Source organism: Aspergillus welwitschiae (assembly GCF_003344945.1).
Source record: "Aspergillus welwitschiae strain CBS 139.54b unplaced genomic scaffold BDQ94scaffold_125, whole genome shotgun sequence".
NCBI classification, from domain to species: Eukaryota; Fungi; Ascomycota; class Eurotiomycetes; order Eurotiales; family Aspergillaceae; genus Aspergillus; species Aspergillus welwitschiae.
Window position 1 is genome coordinate 1 of NW_020798819.1, and position 15,148 is coordinate 15,148.

Genomic DNA, 15,148 nt, shown 5'->3' on the forward strand with positions numbered 1-15,148 from the left:
GGGCATCAAGTTGAACCCCTGGACAGCTTCCTCAGAAGGACTAGTCCCGGGCCTTCCCGAGCCCCAGCAAATGTTGATGGCCCAAGGCAACAACATGCAACTAGAGAAGCCAACCAGAGGGCGGTGAAAAGACTTGCTCGCCTGGGTAAAATTGCATCCTCTGAACGGATCAACGCTCCGGCAAATCCCCGTGACACACACGCGTTCCCCCCGCCCAAACAAAAATAACGCTATAGCAACTTGACCATGTCTACTCGGTGAATTCTTTCATGTCCCTACCCCACTTATTCTTCTTTTTCCCACCCGCCTCATTTGCCCTACCTGCGTTCTGCAGGTCATCCAGCCCCGCACTGGGTCCCCAATCGCGGTCGATTGGAGACCTCAAGAAGGCAACTATCACATTCCGAAAGACGCATGATAACGTCTAACCTATCAATTTCTCTTCAGCGTGGAGCCGAATCATGCTGCGCCAAAGGCAAAGCAGTATCGGGGGGTTCAGGTCTTGATGCGCGGGGAGAACCTGTCGAACTGATCGGGCATTTTGTTTGTCACAAGTGACCTCCAAGCACCAGCGGGGAATTCTGTGTCAGCCAAACACAACACAACCCTACCTGGTCATTATCCTCAAGCTCACCACGTGAGCCAGAACGGTACAGTATTCATGGAAGAACTATTCGCTGTATGATCGGAATCTACAAAGCCTCAGCCCCGCGCAATGTTATCGCGCAGCCACTGTCGACGGTACCATAATAATGCCATATTCCTGATCTTTGAGCATGAGGAGCAAAGGCTCGCAGCTGAGGGCCGACTCAACAAGGACAGGCACCTTCTATTCTTGGTCTCCCGGGTCCTAGATCGAGCGGAAACCGAGCCGAAATCACCCAATAAATGTCACTGTTCTATGTCGCTCGGGGGAATGTGAGAGCATTCTCAGGACATGTTTAGACATAGGTGGCTCTATCTAAGACCTTTGTATACATATGAGCTGGATTGGTTCGAGAATGACGTCTCCGAGCGGCTAGCAGTAAGAGAAATGCCTTTTCTGTTGCCCCACGACATATATGGATTATTTTATATAGCGATACTCAAGCAAAAGCTTCTAGAAATAAGTTGTTATGTGAAAGATCATAAGTTGATTTGGAACATGGAAGTATCAGACCAGAAGGAGTTTTTCAGGATGGAATGGCTCTCATAAAAATTCTCTTTTGAGGAAAATAGCCACGTGAGAACTGTTCTGAAATCTAAATACATATAAGAACCATACAGTCTTGGGAAACACCTCTTCGAAGCGCAGGCCTTCTAGAAGGCTGGATCTATAGCCAATGCGATCATAGAACATTGGGTATAGGAGCCTACAGCATGGGAGGTGGCTGCTGTATGAGTCATTGAGACTACTCCGTAGACAAAGAACGTAAAATAATAATGACTCATATCTCATTTATCACAGCGGTGCTGACACGTTAGTACGGGTAGTGAAAAGTGGGTCTCCTGCTTGCGGGCCTAGTGATGCGGATGTCCAATGGTTACGAAGCGACTTCCAGCTGAACCGCAGTCGTTCCTGCCAAGTATCAGAAGTAAATGTTGATTGGCCTCCCGGCCTAATAATGTGCGTCAATACTGCGTACTTCCCGCAGCAGCCCTCTTAAAGTGTTCCTCGATTTGTACCGCTGCGGGTCCGGCGAACTTTAGTACAGATAGCCGTCTTTCTTATAATTAACCGGTCGGCGCAATAGTCGCACAGGGAGGGTGATGAAGGGTGACAGCGTTCCAATAAGTATGCGAAAGGTGAAGCGGGGTGGCAGATAGGCAACCTAAATAGACATCATGGCCCATCTCTTACACTTATGGGATATAAGGGTGCTCTCAGCTTCGGCTAACACGGCACAAATGAGTGGAGATCAGTGATGAAGTACCTTACTAATGTCGATCCCAAACGCCATCGCACGGTGTACCAAGGGTGAGTAGCCTTGGCTGGAAGGGAGGCAACTACCAGCAAGGGATCCAGAACAGCTGGCATTCGTGGGTTGTAAACGCTGATCACCTGTGGTGACTCGTACTCTGTTCACAAGCAATAGCTGCTACATTGCTTATAAAAATCAAAGATAGGCGTGGATTCGATTACCCAAGAAGACTACTTACAGTTGATTGCAGAAATGGCGCAAAAGCGCTACACTTTCATGCTCTTCAAAGCGGGCCCGCTATTCTCTAAATAGTCAGCGCTTCTCGTTCTTACCAATCAATTGAAGCCGAGCATTAAGCTACTAATCATTTCTGGACTAGCAGCTTCTTTCTCAAAGAAGAAGAGAGTATAGACTTTTGCGCCATTATTGCAACGTGGTGTATCTTCAACCAAAGGCGAAACGGCAGAACGGGCAACCGAGGCTCCTGGGGTCAAGCTGTAAGGTGTAGGGCTCGGGCGACGTCGCCTGGTCATTCTAGTCTTCGGCAATGGCCGTGGGCCCTTCTTGGATGTAGGCGCGTGGACCTAGATCCGGAGAACGTTCGGAGCCATATGGCCGAACCTCCGAAATGCCTAAGCATTGCGCTGCGCACCGGCACGTCAGCCCAGCGCGTCGAGCTTAAGGGGAGCCAAGGCCAGTTGAACATAATCCTCCGGAAGTCAACTGCCCAACTCTTCACTTCATAGTATGACAGTATAGTAATCCTTTCTCTTGGTTCAACACCTGTGGCACAGCAACAACTGCCTAGTTGCTGTCATAGTTGAACATGTTGAACCACTCACAAATTGAATGTCTAGGGATAGACAGGGGGTTTGGGAGGATTAAGTACGCGGAGACAAGCCCAGGCCTATAGTGAGCTTCTTCTGTCGCTCACTATGTGAGTTATGGGGTGTTCTGCTTAGCAATATACCAGGCAGTGCTTTTCTCAATCCTTGACTGGAGTCCCTGTTGTACCGTAAGGTCCTTCACCAAACCAGTAGTCAGAGAAGGCTTTCTACGCGTTGGGCAAATATATACGTGCGGGCTGGCGCCGAGCGCATGCTTGGGCATTTTAGGGGCTCGGGTGCTTGGCCCTGGACGTCTTGTGGATCTAGGTCCACGCACCTAGATCTAAGAGCTGTCTAGAGTCACTGCCTTAGGCCACAATGACTGAGCCACGCTGCTCAGGCATTACAGCTTGACCCACAGACCTAGGTCTACAGGATATCTAGAGCCAAGTAGCTGAGTCCGTATGGGATCTGGTAGACTCTGACAATAGGACCCACGCGCTTAATCCCAGGGAATTTTCTCCCCAAATCTCCCCCAGGCCCAGGGACTTCCCCCAGAGACTTTCATCCCCCAAGGACTTTTCTGATTGATTATTGATTTATTCATACATACTGTCCCGGCCGCCCAATTATTGGCAGGTATGCAGCGTGTAACTTTCGCTCACTTTCAGCCTTGTTATGCGCGTTCAAGTCACGAAGACGAGGCTGAGCAGGCGAGCCTAGCCACCAATGATAATTTTAGCGCCTACCGCGCCAGGAAGGCTGACGAAATTTTCTTTGATTTACCAAGTGTTGCCACGACTGACAACGTAAAACCCATGCAGTACGGAGGTGTGTTTCAATAGTCACGCTAGTGATTTTGCGGAAATACGTAATACCTTATGCATCACATGACCATGCCCAAATACGTTATACATTGACACCTGAATTACCATAACTGTAATAACGTAACACGTGACTGTGTTTGGATACCACGTGAGTAGCTGTGAATGGATGGATTACTATGTATTACTGCCAAGACGCTGTAATGTGACAGGTCATTTCAATGACTTTTGAAGCACACCTCCGTACACCAGCAGGAAATATTCGCATGCTAATTTTATAAATTGAGAGGCTATGGAATTTCTCTTAAGATTGCAAATAAGGCTTAGCTTATAAATTATAAGAAGGCTATAAGAGCCCTTCACGCCCGGGCCTTTCTATGGGGCAATGCTTCCGGGAGATATGTCCCACCGTTTATTCTATCCTTAGTAGTCGCTAAAATGTCCTGGAGCACCATTGGTAAGTAGCCGATAGCTCCAACCTCACTTAACTCCATCCAAATAATGCTGATTAGTGTTGTTTTGCGCTAGCACCCTGGCAAACGCAGGACCAGAATGAGGACGAAAAGCCAACGCCCAGTCAATCTTCAGACGTCAATGAATCCGACATAGTCTCCCCGCTCATTTCCTCCTGTGGCCAGCTACTCTACAAAACTGCATCTGCAGTACTGCCATCTTTCAACTTTTTTGGAAGTAAACCGGTGAGATAGGCAATAATTACTATATTTTATCTTAGCATCAGAACTGAAATACTGAGATCTTACTAGGAGCAGCAGCGGGACGAGCCATGGCAGCTACACCATCATGAAAATATAGTGGAGCAGTGTGGTGCCGATGAAAATGACCACGCACCAGTTCATAACGATGACCTCTTACTAACAGAGTCGCTGGACTCTGCTTTATCACAAGAACCGCAGCTACCAGAGCTGCATCATTGCGACTTTGCCTATGATGTCATGGCCGGTGCGCCTGGAAAGGAGCAGCTCCGTCGATGCATGTTGCTTAGCTTCCACGCAGATACCAACGTTATGTCGAAAGACGCACACCAGAGACTTGGAACGAACATCAAGCCTTATCGCGGGGCTCCTGTCCCAGTTTTGGGACTTCAAGATAGCATACCAGTTGGAATTGCAGAAGTTCAGTGGTCTTTCTGTGGGCGCAGCAAGCCTTACCGGACAGTGTTCTACGTTGTAGAAGATGTTGAATATGATCTTCTCATCGGAAGACCTTCGATGCGGCAGCAGGAGCTGTACCGAGTGGATCCCGCCATTGCGAAGAGGCTTCGTGAATCGTATATCAATGTCAGTAGGCTCAACTAGTGGAGGAAGGGCGGACGGACTTGGGAGCATGTTTCCACTCTTTTTGTTGCACACATCAATCCAGCATGTCCCTCTATACGCTGGAATGGACCCCCACAAACTTCCTAATGATAGCTTAGGTGTAATCATGCCTTACAGGTAGCCGCACTCTGGATACCGGACATGTTCAACATTCAGGAATCTTGTCGGCTGGATATTTGCGTAAAGATACTCTCCCTATATTGGTTGAATCGGAAAATAGGTAATTCCCACTGTACGCCACAGTACTCATAATATAAGTTGGAAACACTGTACAATCCCTCACGTGACTGAGGTTTTGCGTCACGTGAGGGATTGTACAGGTGCTGGTTACTATACATTACTGCCCAGACACTGCAATGTGACAGGTCATGTTAATGACTTTCTGGCACAACACCTCCGTATACTGCTTACGTATCCAGCACAACAAGCGGGTACCCCACCGCCTAACTCACCCTGGTGGTCATTACGAGCAGACACCCATAATACACCTGCGATATGAAAGCCATGGCTGCGACACTGTTAATTGGACCAACGAAGTCCTTATGCTTATCTAAGTTGGTTTATCTGACATTCGACCTCGAAAAGTATGTGTCACGTGACCAAACCCGGAAACGTACCAGTACTAGCTTTTGCTTGGCCAACTTCCCATACAGTCGGAATTGCCCCTGGCGAATGCGGCCCCAGACAGGTTGGAACTGGCCAGTAATTTCTGTGATTTGCCTTCATGGGAGTCTCGTCTGGCATCTTATTTCACAGTAGCAGAGTATTTCTTTTGTGCATCACCTCGCAACTTAGGTGTCCAACGCTACTGAACATGAGACAAGTTGAGCACCATCCTTCGAACCCCCTTCAATTAGGAACCCCATCCATTTTTAAAACCAATCGTATGTACATCCATCCATTTTTGAACACTTATCAGTTTTGCTTAGCCATCTTTTTTATTCAGTCTATCGATCCGATTGTGAGATCCTTTTCTGGCCCTTGAGCTATTAGAAATTGCATCCTGACAGGGACTTTCGCCCCGCCTTAAAGGGAAAAAGAAAAAAAAAAAAAAAAAAAGGAAATTCATTTTATCCTTTCTGACCAGCCGAAAATGATCGCCCCCCAAGAGTAAAGGGCCCCCGCAGGGACCGCCTTCCTCCTTATAAATGATAATCCTGCCCCCTTCCCTTCTCTCTATTTATGTTCCTCAACCATCTTATCTTCCCATAATATCTGCCTGCCATTATTGCCAGTCACCCCACGATCCCACCATCTCCGTTGTCTCTCTTTTCAGTAAACGCGGTCACTTGACTCCCTCTCTTAAGCCATAGCTCGCCGCCCACCACATCACAACATTAGCCGTAGCAGCGACAACAACGAATCGCTAGTAGTGTGTCTTTCTGCGCAGACTCAGACAACGCCGCCGATCTGGATTTCCCGATGGACCTCACTGATGTCATAACTTTGACTTACCTCCACCCACTGGCCGCTCTCTTTCATGATAATGCATTTTGCCCCGGGGATGAGGTCAATGCAAGGCCTTCAATGCCTGTTCCCGGAAGGTGGCTGCCAGCAGATGTCTGTCCCATTGAAATAGGACAAGGCTGATTACTATATATTCTGCCATGTCGAGAGCATCCGTGGCAAGATTCATATTTATCTCAAGCACCCTATCTCTCAGAGTACATTGTCACGACAACTCGTGACGTTTAGCGAGATTGCCGGCTTTATGAAGTCATTATTCATACATCAACGTCAGTATGGCGGCAGCACCATCCTCAATAAGAATGGTAAGTCCTGGCGCATGCCCGTGGCTCCCTAGGCTCCCTTGATCTAACACCTATGCGGAGCAACTAGGTATATTACAGCTTATCAGCGATACATAGAAGAACTTAATCATGAAGCATGCGGACATCCAAGTCTTTTTGGACCATTATCTTTCTCGATGAATAGACACCGATGTGCAGGCAATGAAAGGAGGCCTTGAGCTGGATTTTGCAATATCGCGAGCCCTATACGGATAGGATGATGGATTAGCCGACGCCGATCCCGAGAACTTACTGGTACGTGGAGAGCTACAGTCGATCAGGATCCAGAGATTCAGAAAGCTATTCAGAAGTGGGATGTATTCAGCCGGAAACTTCATCGTCGTCGGTAAAGACTGATTGAAGGATTGGTCAACACACCGATTTTAAGAGACAAGTCACAAATACACGATATAGACTGCTGTATGCCGTCTGCCAGCGTGTGCGGGAGTGAGTGAGGGATAAATTCACGCCACAGAGCGCCTTCTTCCACAGCGAACATACCCCAGGCAAACTGTTGAAGTGGCCCATTTCGTAGAAGCCGAGTGGCGGCGACGGAATGAGACCAGTTGAGGCTGTACCGTTGTACTGTGATGTCCTGGAAGGTGGCCCGCGAGACGATGACCAAAGCGAACAATTTCCGTGGACAGCCGAATTGAAGACTCCCAGGGAGGGGGCGGTGGTGCAGGTGCCTCCCCTTTCTACGTCGGCCTCAAAGTACGAAGCCACTTTGCGGGCAGCTGCAGATTAGCCTCGCACATGTTTCCACTGTTCAAGCAATACTCCCACCACAGAGGTTTGACATAACACTTTCGATACTCCCCTGTGGTGGGCTGTGTTGAACAAACCCGAGTGTATTCATAGAAAATGCACCTTGGGCAAGCCTTTAGAGTATCTTGCCACGTCCGGTACCAATATTTGTGCTCTCGGAACAATATTGATTATCATCATAAACTCAATAAGCGGAACATGGTCAACGCGCACTATGTATCATCAGAGTGGTCTCAGAGCGCATGTTCTCCAGGCTGATTAAGTCGCACGAATTTGGATGGACGACCGACCAGGTCTTTGGCCTGGAATGGACGCCAGTTGGTGGTCGTACGCCTGTGCCGGTCGTGCGACCAGCGTCCTGAGACTATATGGGTCGGGCGCACAAGGTCTGGCGTACCTGGTGCTCAGTCACAGGACCTACGCCTCGCACCGAACGACCCAGTTCGTCAGCACCCAGGTCCACAACTCCAGCCCTCTGTTCCGATGCACCCGACCTGTATGATGTTGAGACGCTGGTCGTACGACCAGCACAGGCGTACGACCACCAACTGGCGTCCATGCCAGGCCGAAGACCTGGTCGGCTGTCCATCTTTATCATCGCGACCTAATATTTAGCTGGCTTTATAAGCCATATTGATATGGCCCTGTCGGCAAGCCAGACCGCCGGCCTTACGACTCTCCCCTCGAAATTAAGTCTCTGCTTGCCGTTGGCGTTCTTCTGCTTGTTTCCTAAGCTCAGTTTCCCGCCGGCGTTCCTCCTCCACCCTTAAGAAGAGCGCTTTGTAATTTGGTGGGCTGCTTTTAGCCATTTGCTTGATGTCGGTTTGTGAAACAGAGCCAATTCCGACCGGCGCTCGTCAAGGCGGCAGGCCTCAGTCAACCGACCAAGGAGTCGGTGAAAGTGAATTTCCGGGTACTAACCGGGCGGCCAAATAAATGAGGACTGGGGGAACCCCTGGAGAGCGGGCTTGGGCGGGGCTAGGTCCTCAAGTCAATTGTATATTGAAAGGCAGAAATAACTAGATTGCTGCGGTCCATGTCAGGAGTTACCCGGCACGGCCGCGTCCAAGATTGATTGATTGATTGATTGATTCTATGTCGCTCGGGGGAATGTGAGAGCATTCTCAGGACTGGTTTAGACATAGGTGGCTCTTTCTAAGACTTTTGGATACATATGACCTGGATTGGTTCGAGAATGACGTCTCCGAGCGGCTAGCAGTACGAGAAAAGCCTTTTACGTTGCCCTACGACACATATGGATTATTTCATGTAGCGATACTCAAGCAGCAACTTATGGAAATAAGTTGATATGTGAAAGATCATATGTTATGGGACATGGAAGTATCAGGCCAGAAGGAGATTTTCAGGATGGAATGGCTCTCATGAAAATCCTCTTGTGAGGAAAATAGCCACGTGAGAATTGTTCTGAAACCTAAATAGAAACAAGAAGCATAGAGTCATGGGAAACGCCTCTTCGAAATGCAGGCCTTCTAGAAGGCTTGATCCATAGCCAATACGATCATAGAACGTTGCGCACAGGAGCCTGCAGCATGCTACTGCATCTATCCTTGAGACTAGACAAAGAACACCTCAGCAAGAACGTCTACCTTTGTTCATGACTCATATTTCACTTACCACAGCGGTGCTAACAAGTGGGTCTCCTGCTTGCGGGCCTAGTGATGCGAATGTCCAATGGTTACGGAGCGACATCCAGCTGAACCGCAGTCGTCCCTGCCAAGTACCAGAAGTAAATGTTGATTGGCCTTCCGACCTAAATGGTGGGTCATCACTGCGTACATCCCGCAGTGGCCCTGAGGGGTTACTCGATTTCTTCCGCTGCGGTCCGGCGAAGCTGCATAAGGGGTGATTGTGGCGCGACTGCGGCGCTATACTGTAGATCAATTTATCACCGCAGCGCGGACATCTTGGTACAGTAGTGGGCCTTGGGGCTCTAATAGGCCAGGTTCTTATTTGGCTACGAAGCAATCTCCCGCAGCTGGCTGTGCACCGCAGGCGGCTTTGCCATACCAAAAATAGTTGCTAATTGGCTTCCTCACCTGACAAGGTGGGCCACTGCGTAAGGCACGCAGCGGCCCTCACTTTTCCTCGATCGTGACCGCTGCGGTCCGGCGAACTGCAGGGAAAGTCACTGCGGCACTAGTACCACGAACCTTGACGCTCGCGCTCCTTATCAACCAGGCGCATCTACATCGAAGTACACATCCGCTTAAGGCAGCGGCAGTGATCAAAAATCGCATTCGCCATTTGCAGCAGCGGCGTCGCGCAGCCGATCAAGACCATGAATGGACTGCTCGCAAAGACGGACATTCTACGCGACCATACTGCACCATTACGTGCATCCGCGACTTGGTCAACCGAGAACCTCTGGGTAAAAAAAAAGGTACCAAGTGGAAACTCCACGGTGGTCAGAGACACTCCATCGGACCGTAGGAATTCACACGCCAGCTCCATCATCAGCTTGCCCGAGATCAAGATCCTGGATTCGAACAGCTGCACGAGTGTGGTCGGACAGGGTATCTTATAAAAGCCACCCTTCTTTCCCGCGGATACACTGTGATGACAAAAGCTACGACTGTGGAGAAACAGCATCGCCTTCAAGTGGAAGTGGGCAATTATCACCGGCTTGGAAACTTATAGGGACAACTCATCCCTGTCTGTCTTGGGGTTCTAAGCCTCGCGTTGCATAATGAGACGAGGACTTGCTGAGCGCCCGGAGCACAGCGTTGCGGGTCCCGGAAGCAGAGCACGCCTGGGATATGATTTCGGTTACACCGCAGCGACCCTCAAGCTGCTTATGGGGAATCATTTAGCAGACCCCAACATCTCGAATAAGACCCACCCGCTTGACGTTAGTTTGCTGAATGGACTCGTTCACGGTTGACCATTGTCTAAGCGTATGCTCACAGGGTCGGGCGAAAATAATTTTCCGGGCTTGAACAGGGCGACCAATGAAAATCGAAAATCCTCAACGCCCCTAAGCTTGTAACCGAGCAGCCAAATTGATGATACTAAGTCGGCTCCTTGGCCAACTCAGAGCCATTCAACGTGAAAACGGGTCAGGCGGAGCACTAAGTTAACTGGGCATACAGAGGTCAAGTGAGGATTTGAGGAATCCTGCGGAGACAGGCTTGAGCGGAGTCAAGTCCTCAGGGCAATGTTATATTGAAGGCAGGAAGACGTTCCTGAGCGTAGCTAATTGTGAAGCTGCTAACAGGCAAAAGATGCAGTTCCCGCCTAGCCACGGTCTTCTAGAGTGGCTGGGACGGAGTTTGAATAGATCCAAAATCCGAATACGGGCAGCTAATGAAACGAAAAACGTAGCTCAACTCAAATCCTTTGAAACCAGCACACCGGAGAAAATCGGAAGACCAACGAACTCCATGGAAGGCTTCTATTGATTGTTCGCTGCCGAATGCGGAAACTGTTCGCACACGCAAATTGATATATATGGGAACCGAAAGCCATTGAGATGTCCATTATTTAATGAAACTATAATACATTTGCTTGCAATTTGCCACTTAGCCCCTCCTTTTAGACTCCTGTATCAGCTTAACTGAACGTACGAGCACACACCAGAATGATGACTTAGTACTTCCCCATATTCAGTCCATGCGATGTGGTAAGCTTTCCTCGCCACGACGGCTAACAGAAACACAGGTGCTCCAACTGCGCTAAAGAGGACCCAGATACATAACATAATCACGGCGCTCTTATAGTCCCACAGCACTTTCGTCGGCGATAAGGCGATCCTGATACTTGGTGGCGATACTTTGGGGCATGCCCATGAGGTACATGGCCAGTTGCACGTCCGGGTCGTGAGGCTTCGCCATGTTGCGCGCACGGACAGTACGGTCAATTTCTTTAATAGGGCCCACAGCCAATGGCCCAAGATCATGGCATCCTAGCTCTGGAAATAAGCAGTACAGGTTGAGTCCCACAGCAAAAAATTGTGCTAGAACCGCTAGACCGAGGTTGTCGTCAACGCCATCTCGCAGCATGACTGGAGGAAGCCAAAAGAGCCACTGTCGCAGAATGTGCACGCGCTGGAAAGCCTGATCTGGCGAAAGAGAACCAATATCACCAAGGAATTTATCTAGAAAATCCACCAGTTTGTTCACCTGATTGTAGTGCTTTTTAGTATGCACAAGTTGTCTCTGGATATGCCGCAGGACTGTAATCGTATCGGCAAGACCGGATAGATTCTTATTATTGAACTGGCAGCTCACGATAGAAGACGAGTGCAAAGTTTGAAGGTATTGTTCAGTCTCGAGGAACTTTGCCAGCTCGGACTCGTACCTCCTTTCCTGCGGCATGGAATAAAAGACAGCTTTCAAACCAGTCCACAACGCTATCCAGCTTGACCTAAACTTATCAGCACCCGTAGTATTGGCAAGAAGAGATTCTATACCGTTCATTGTCTGCCCATAATAGTAACATGGTAGCCGCAAGGACTTTATCATAATTCTCCCCGCAAAGCTTGCTAGAAGATATACGTAGTTGCTCGACTGCAGTCTGACGAAAGTAGAAATATGTCTGTTTTATTCCCACCTTCGGCTCGATTGTAGCTAACAAGGATGCGGATAGGGTGAGGAGCGAGCTCATTACTAAATTATCGGAGCCTGCCATAGAATAGAATCTGTATATGATATCAGCTCTGGCTTCGATATAAATTAGAATTACTTACAGAGGCAGCTTCTGAGCCCAGATTGTGTAGTCTCTCATGCCGCGCTGTTCCAGACTTTCGTAGAGCTTGGTAATAAGATCAATGAGTTTGTTAAGCGGCAAGTAGTTCAGTTTCGGTCTGATAGGCCGCCAATACTTAGGCCCTTCCTCGATTTCTGCTGTGATTGTGTATTTGCAGGAGACGCTGCGCTTGCTGCAACTTCGACTGCACTGGTCAACTGACTCGGCACCATGCACTGGGCTCCGTGGGAAGGCATACCATTGCGGCAAGGATTTATCGCATTTTTCATGGCGCCGTTTACATGACTCGCAGTTCATGGGGGATTTTTCCTGGTGACAGCCAGAATTGGGCATCTTGATATGATTTACTCGATCAAACTGGGAATTAGAAGGAAAGATATCCACTGTTTGGTCTAAGTAAATGCAATGAGACATTGCCTTTAAACTCCACCCACAGGTATCTACTAGTGGCTGCGTCCTCTTTTATCACTTTAGTTGCTCTTAGGACAAACTGCTCAATAATCCTTAGAAAGCTTAAGCGAACAAAAATAACACCCGATGGGAAAAATCCTGCTTGATTGGAGATAGGTCGCCTCGCGTGTGTATTGAACAGCATGAGTGTCCTGTTAGAAGATCATACCTAGAAAGGGATTCGTCTACTGAAGTTGAATAAGGCGCTAAAGACATACCCAATGAACATCGGTGGGCCAATCTAGACTGGTCCGAGAGATTTTCCCGATACTACATTCAATACAGCTTTTCAAAACACCGTAATATGGTCCGAAGTGGATACGAGTGGGGCAAGGAGAAAGTTCTGGACACTAATGCAGTCCATGGTATGCTGTTCATAATAGAGCTTCCTGACTTATCTGAGATGACCCTGGTGGAAGTATTCGCGGCACAAAACGCGTGTGGTTGAGTTAATATTTTAGGGGATTTAATTCCTGGGGCTGAGAGCGTTCTCACTTAATTATTTGTAATATTACAAGATCTCATCCGGTAATAAACCATGTGAAAGCAGTATATAATCTACTACCGGCAGTGTTGCCTACAGTGCCCAGAATACTCTCTAGTGTCGTGAAAGCGAAGTATCTATTCTATTCATACCAGTTCTTCTGCTCCGTACTCAGGAGTTTGACCAGTAATACCAACATATTCTCCCACAATGAATCCTACCCATGCGGTGTCCAGTATCCTGCCACCTGAAGCTATACTAGAGAGACTTCTACCGGGCCACGACTTTCTAGTGCGCCTTCACTTTTCCTATTCTCAGTAAGACGCTTCAATATATCTGCTCAGCGCATTGGTCTGTCTCGTACTCTTCGCATATGCTGGACCGATACTCAGTTTTGAGACGAATAAGCATCCTGCCCCGTCAGCCTCTGCCTATAAGACGCGGCTCGAGTGTATCTAAAATCGTGCTTCTTCAACGGACCGATGTGTCAGACAGATCAAACCGGAAGCTGCACGGCAATTTCTCTGGATTGTGTTAGTCTATAGAAAATCGCTGAGCAATGGCTAGGATGGTGCTGACCTGCGCATCTGCCATAGTTCATTAAAGATATCAAATAGACGTTTACCGAAAACCCCGCACACTGCGAGTACATAGAATATACAGATCAGGCACAGCACAACAGCTAGTTCGTACATAGTAGACGTGGTCGTAAGGTTATTCAGAGGACGTTATGAGTTCAGTAGATGGCCAAGGAGCAAGGTGTATGGGGATGTTAAACCAGCCTCTGGTTACCCCTGGCATCTTTATAAGAGCGCTCCTAAGTATTAGCAGTATAGCACGTGTCCCTGCTCCAGACATCAGAATGCCCATCTTCGTTGTTTACAGGCAACACTAATTCTAGGACCGGATACTGCAGCAACTCCGTTGGTCAATTGTTATGCACCATGAAATGTAGCCTGCGGTCTAGAAAGACAAAAATTGGAACACATGGGTAGTCGTTGTATGCCAGGCAATTCCGCTCAATTCATTGGCAGCCAGCGGCTCCATACGCTTTTAGACTACCGCACGATAAGTCAGGGGAAAGCACATCCACTGGGCAATCTCCAATCTCCACCGACGATCATTACCAAAAGGGAAATGTTCGCCTTATATTACAATACGTACGGTTTCAATACACCAAGATATGGTGACTACCTCGGGAAAGGCGCTGATACGTCCGACGCAAAGGCCTACCTATCAGGAGTTTGGGAAGAGCAATCAACATTGACGACATGCCCTTTGCATGTACCCGGTAGGAAAAGAAAGATCATTAGATAACCCTTGATTTAAAGTCCAACATTCTGCATTTTCCGGCCATCATGACCTCCCTCCACGACTCCTCGAGACCTTTCGCCCATGTTTCGCCTCTTTTATCGAAATTTGAAACAATCATGGTAAGTGGTTACCCTTATTCACATAACTTCACTAATGCCAATGGATAAGGCTCCCCACACTCTACTTCCGGAAGCGATCCTGGTATTCCCGGCTCAATCAACCGTCAAGGCGGTACATATTTATTTTCTGGGATTGATATACGGCTCGAATTTCGTGAACATATCCCGCTTGGATCAAAATGAAACGGTCTGTCGACATGTAGAAGAGATCTCCAGCGACCTCACTCCAGACGCCTTACTAAAGCTGTCTCTCCTCACGTGGCATTTTGATGCAAGAGGCGATTTCTCCCAAGAGCTCCTTCAATTCATTACCGAACTGGATGAGTTTGAGGAAGTATGCCAGGTTATCTGGGAGCGGTATAGCGATCATTCGGAGCATTATGTGTCATGCAAAGTCTTCACGGTTGAGATGCTAAGACTGATACGTTTTCTTGAAGGGTATGTTGCCAGAAGTTGGACCGAAACATGTGGTAGGAGTGGCTAGCTACACTCATTTTGCGAAAGGGAGTATTGAACTGAGGCTGCATCTGGACAATATCATCCTTTGTAAATATAGAAAGGTATGTAGCAAAGTGGTAACGCTTTTCACGGGCATATCTCCATCCTATG

General features: G+C 48.3%; 8 protein-coding genes across 8 annotated transcripts; 6 read left to right on the plus strand and 2 right to left on the minus strand.

Moving 5' to 3' along the window:
• The first annotated feature begins 107 nt into the window (after positions 1-107).
• Positions 108-655, plus strand: BDQ94DRAFT_155616 (uncharacterized protein). Its single transcript, XM_026768501.1, has one exon. It carries the CDS (start codon positions 270-272, stop codon positions 426-428), a length of 159 nt encoding a protein of 52 aa, XP_026619399.1. The 5' UTR covers positions 108-269; the 3' UTR covers positions 429-655.
• BDQ94DRAFT_155618 (uncharacterized protein) lies at positions 559-1,124 on the plus strand. The gene has a single exon (XM_026768502.1). The coding sequence runs from the start codon at positions 716-718 to the stop codon at positions 920-922; it is 207 nt and encodes a 68-aa protein (XP_026619400.1). The 5' UTR covers positions 559-715; the 3' UTR covers positions 923-1,124.
• Positions 1,125-3,846: 2,722 nt separating this feature from the next.
• Positions 3,847-5,172, plus strand: BDQ94DRAFT_155621 (uncharacterized protein). Its single transcript, XM_026768503.1, has 3 exons — positions 3,847-4,009; positions 4,081-4,250; positions 4,317-5,172. Exons 1-3 carry the CDS (start codon positions 3,991-3,993, stop codon positions 4,866-4,868), a joined length of 741 nt encoding a protein of 246 aa, XP_026619401.1. The 5' UTR covers positions 3,847-3,990; the 3' UTR covers positions 4,869-5,172.
• Positions 5,173-6,885: 1,713 nt separating this feature from the next.
• BDQ94DRAFT_155627 (uncharacterized protein) lies at positions 6,886-7,802 on the plus strand. Its single transcript, XM_026768504.1, has one exon. It carries the CDS (start codon positions 7,236-7,238, stop codon positions 7,425-7,427), a length of 192 nt encoding a protein of 63 aa, XP_026619402.1. The 5' UTR covers positions 6,886-7,235; the 3' UTR covers positions 7,428-7,802.
• BDQ94DRAFT_176418 (uncharacterized protein) lies at positions 7,706-8,036 on the minus strand (the record flags this gene model as incomplete). The annotated part of the gene is made up of 2 exons (XM_026772691.1): positions 7,706-7,780; positions 7,845-8,036. The coding sequence occupies 2 exons, from the start codon at positions 8,034-8,036 to the stop codon at positions 7,706-7,708; spliced, it is 267 nt and encodes an 88-aa protein (XP_026619403.1).
• Positions 8,037-10,926: 2,890 nt separating this feature from the next.
• BDQ94DRAFT_155633 (Zn(II)2Cys6 transcription factor domain-containing protein) lies at positions 10,927-12,626 on the minus strand. The gene is made up of 3 exons (XM_026768505.1): positions 12,153-12,626; positions 11,877-12,104; positions 10,927-11,830 (listed from the first exon to the last, which is right to left on the minus strand). Exons 1-3 carry the CDS (start codon positions 12,503-12,505, stop codon positions 11,179-11,181), a joined length of 1,233 nt encoding a protein of 410 aa, XP_026619404.1. The 5' UTR covers positions 12,506-12,626; the 3' UTR covers positions 10,927-11,178.
• Positions 12,627-13,040: 414 nt separating this feature from the next.
• On the plus strand, positions 13,041-13,870 carry BDQ94DRAFT_155642 (uncharacterized protein). The gene is made up of 3 exons (XM_026768506.1): positions 13,041-13,423; positions 13,499-13,630; positions 13,686-13,870. The coding sequence occupies exons 1-2, from the start codon at positions 13,317-13,319 to the stop codon at positions 13,563-13,565; spliced, it is 174 nt and encodes a 57-aa protein (XP_026619405.1). The 5' UTR covers positions 13,041-13,316; the 3' UTR covers positions 13,566-13,630; positions 13,686-13,870.
• A 594-nt stretch (positions 13,871-14,464) lies between these two features.
• Positions 14,465-15,023, plus strand: BDQ94DRAFT_164533 (uncharacterized protein; the record flags this gene model as incomplete). Its single annotated transcript, XM_026770039.1, has 2 exons — positions 14,465-14,539; positions 14,589-15,023. The coding sequence occupies 2 exons, from the start codon at positions 14,465-14,467 to the stop codon at positions 15,021-15,023; spliced, it is 510 nt and encodes a 169-aa protein (XP_026619406.1).
• Between the last annotated feature and the right edge of the window lie 125 nt (positions 15,024-15,148).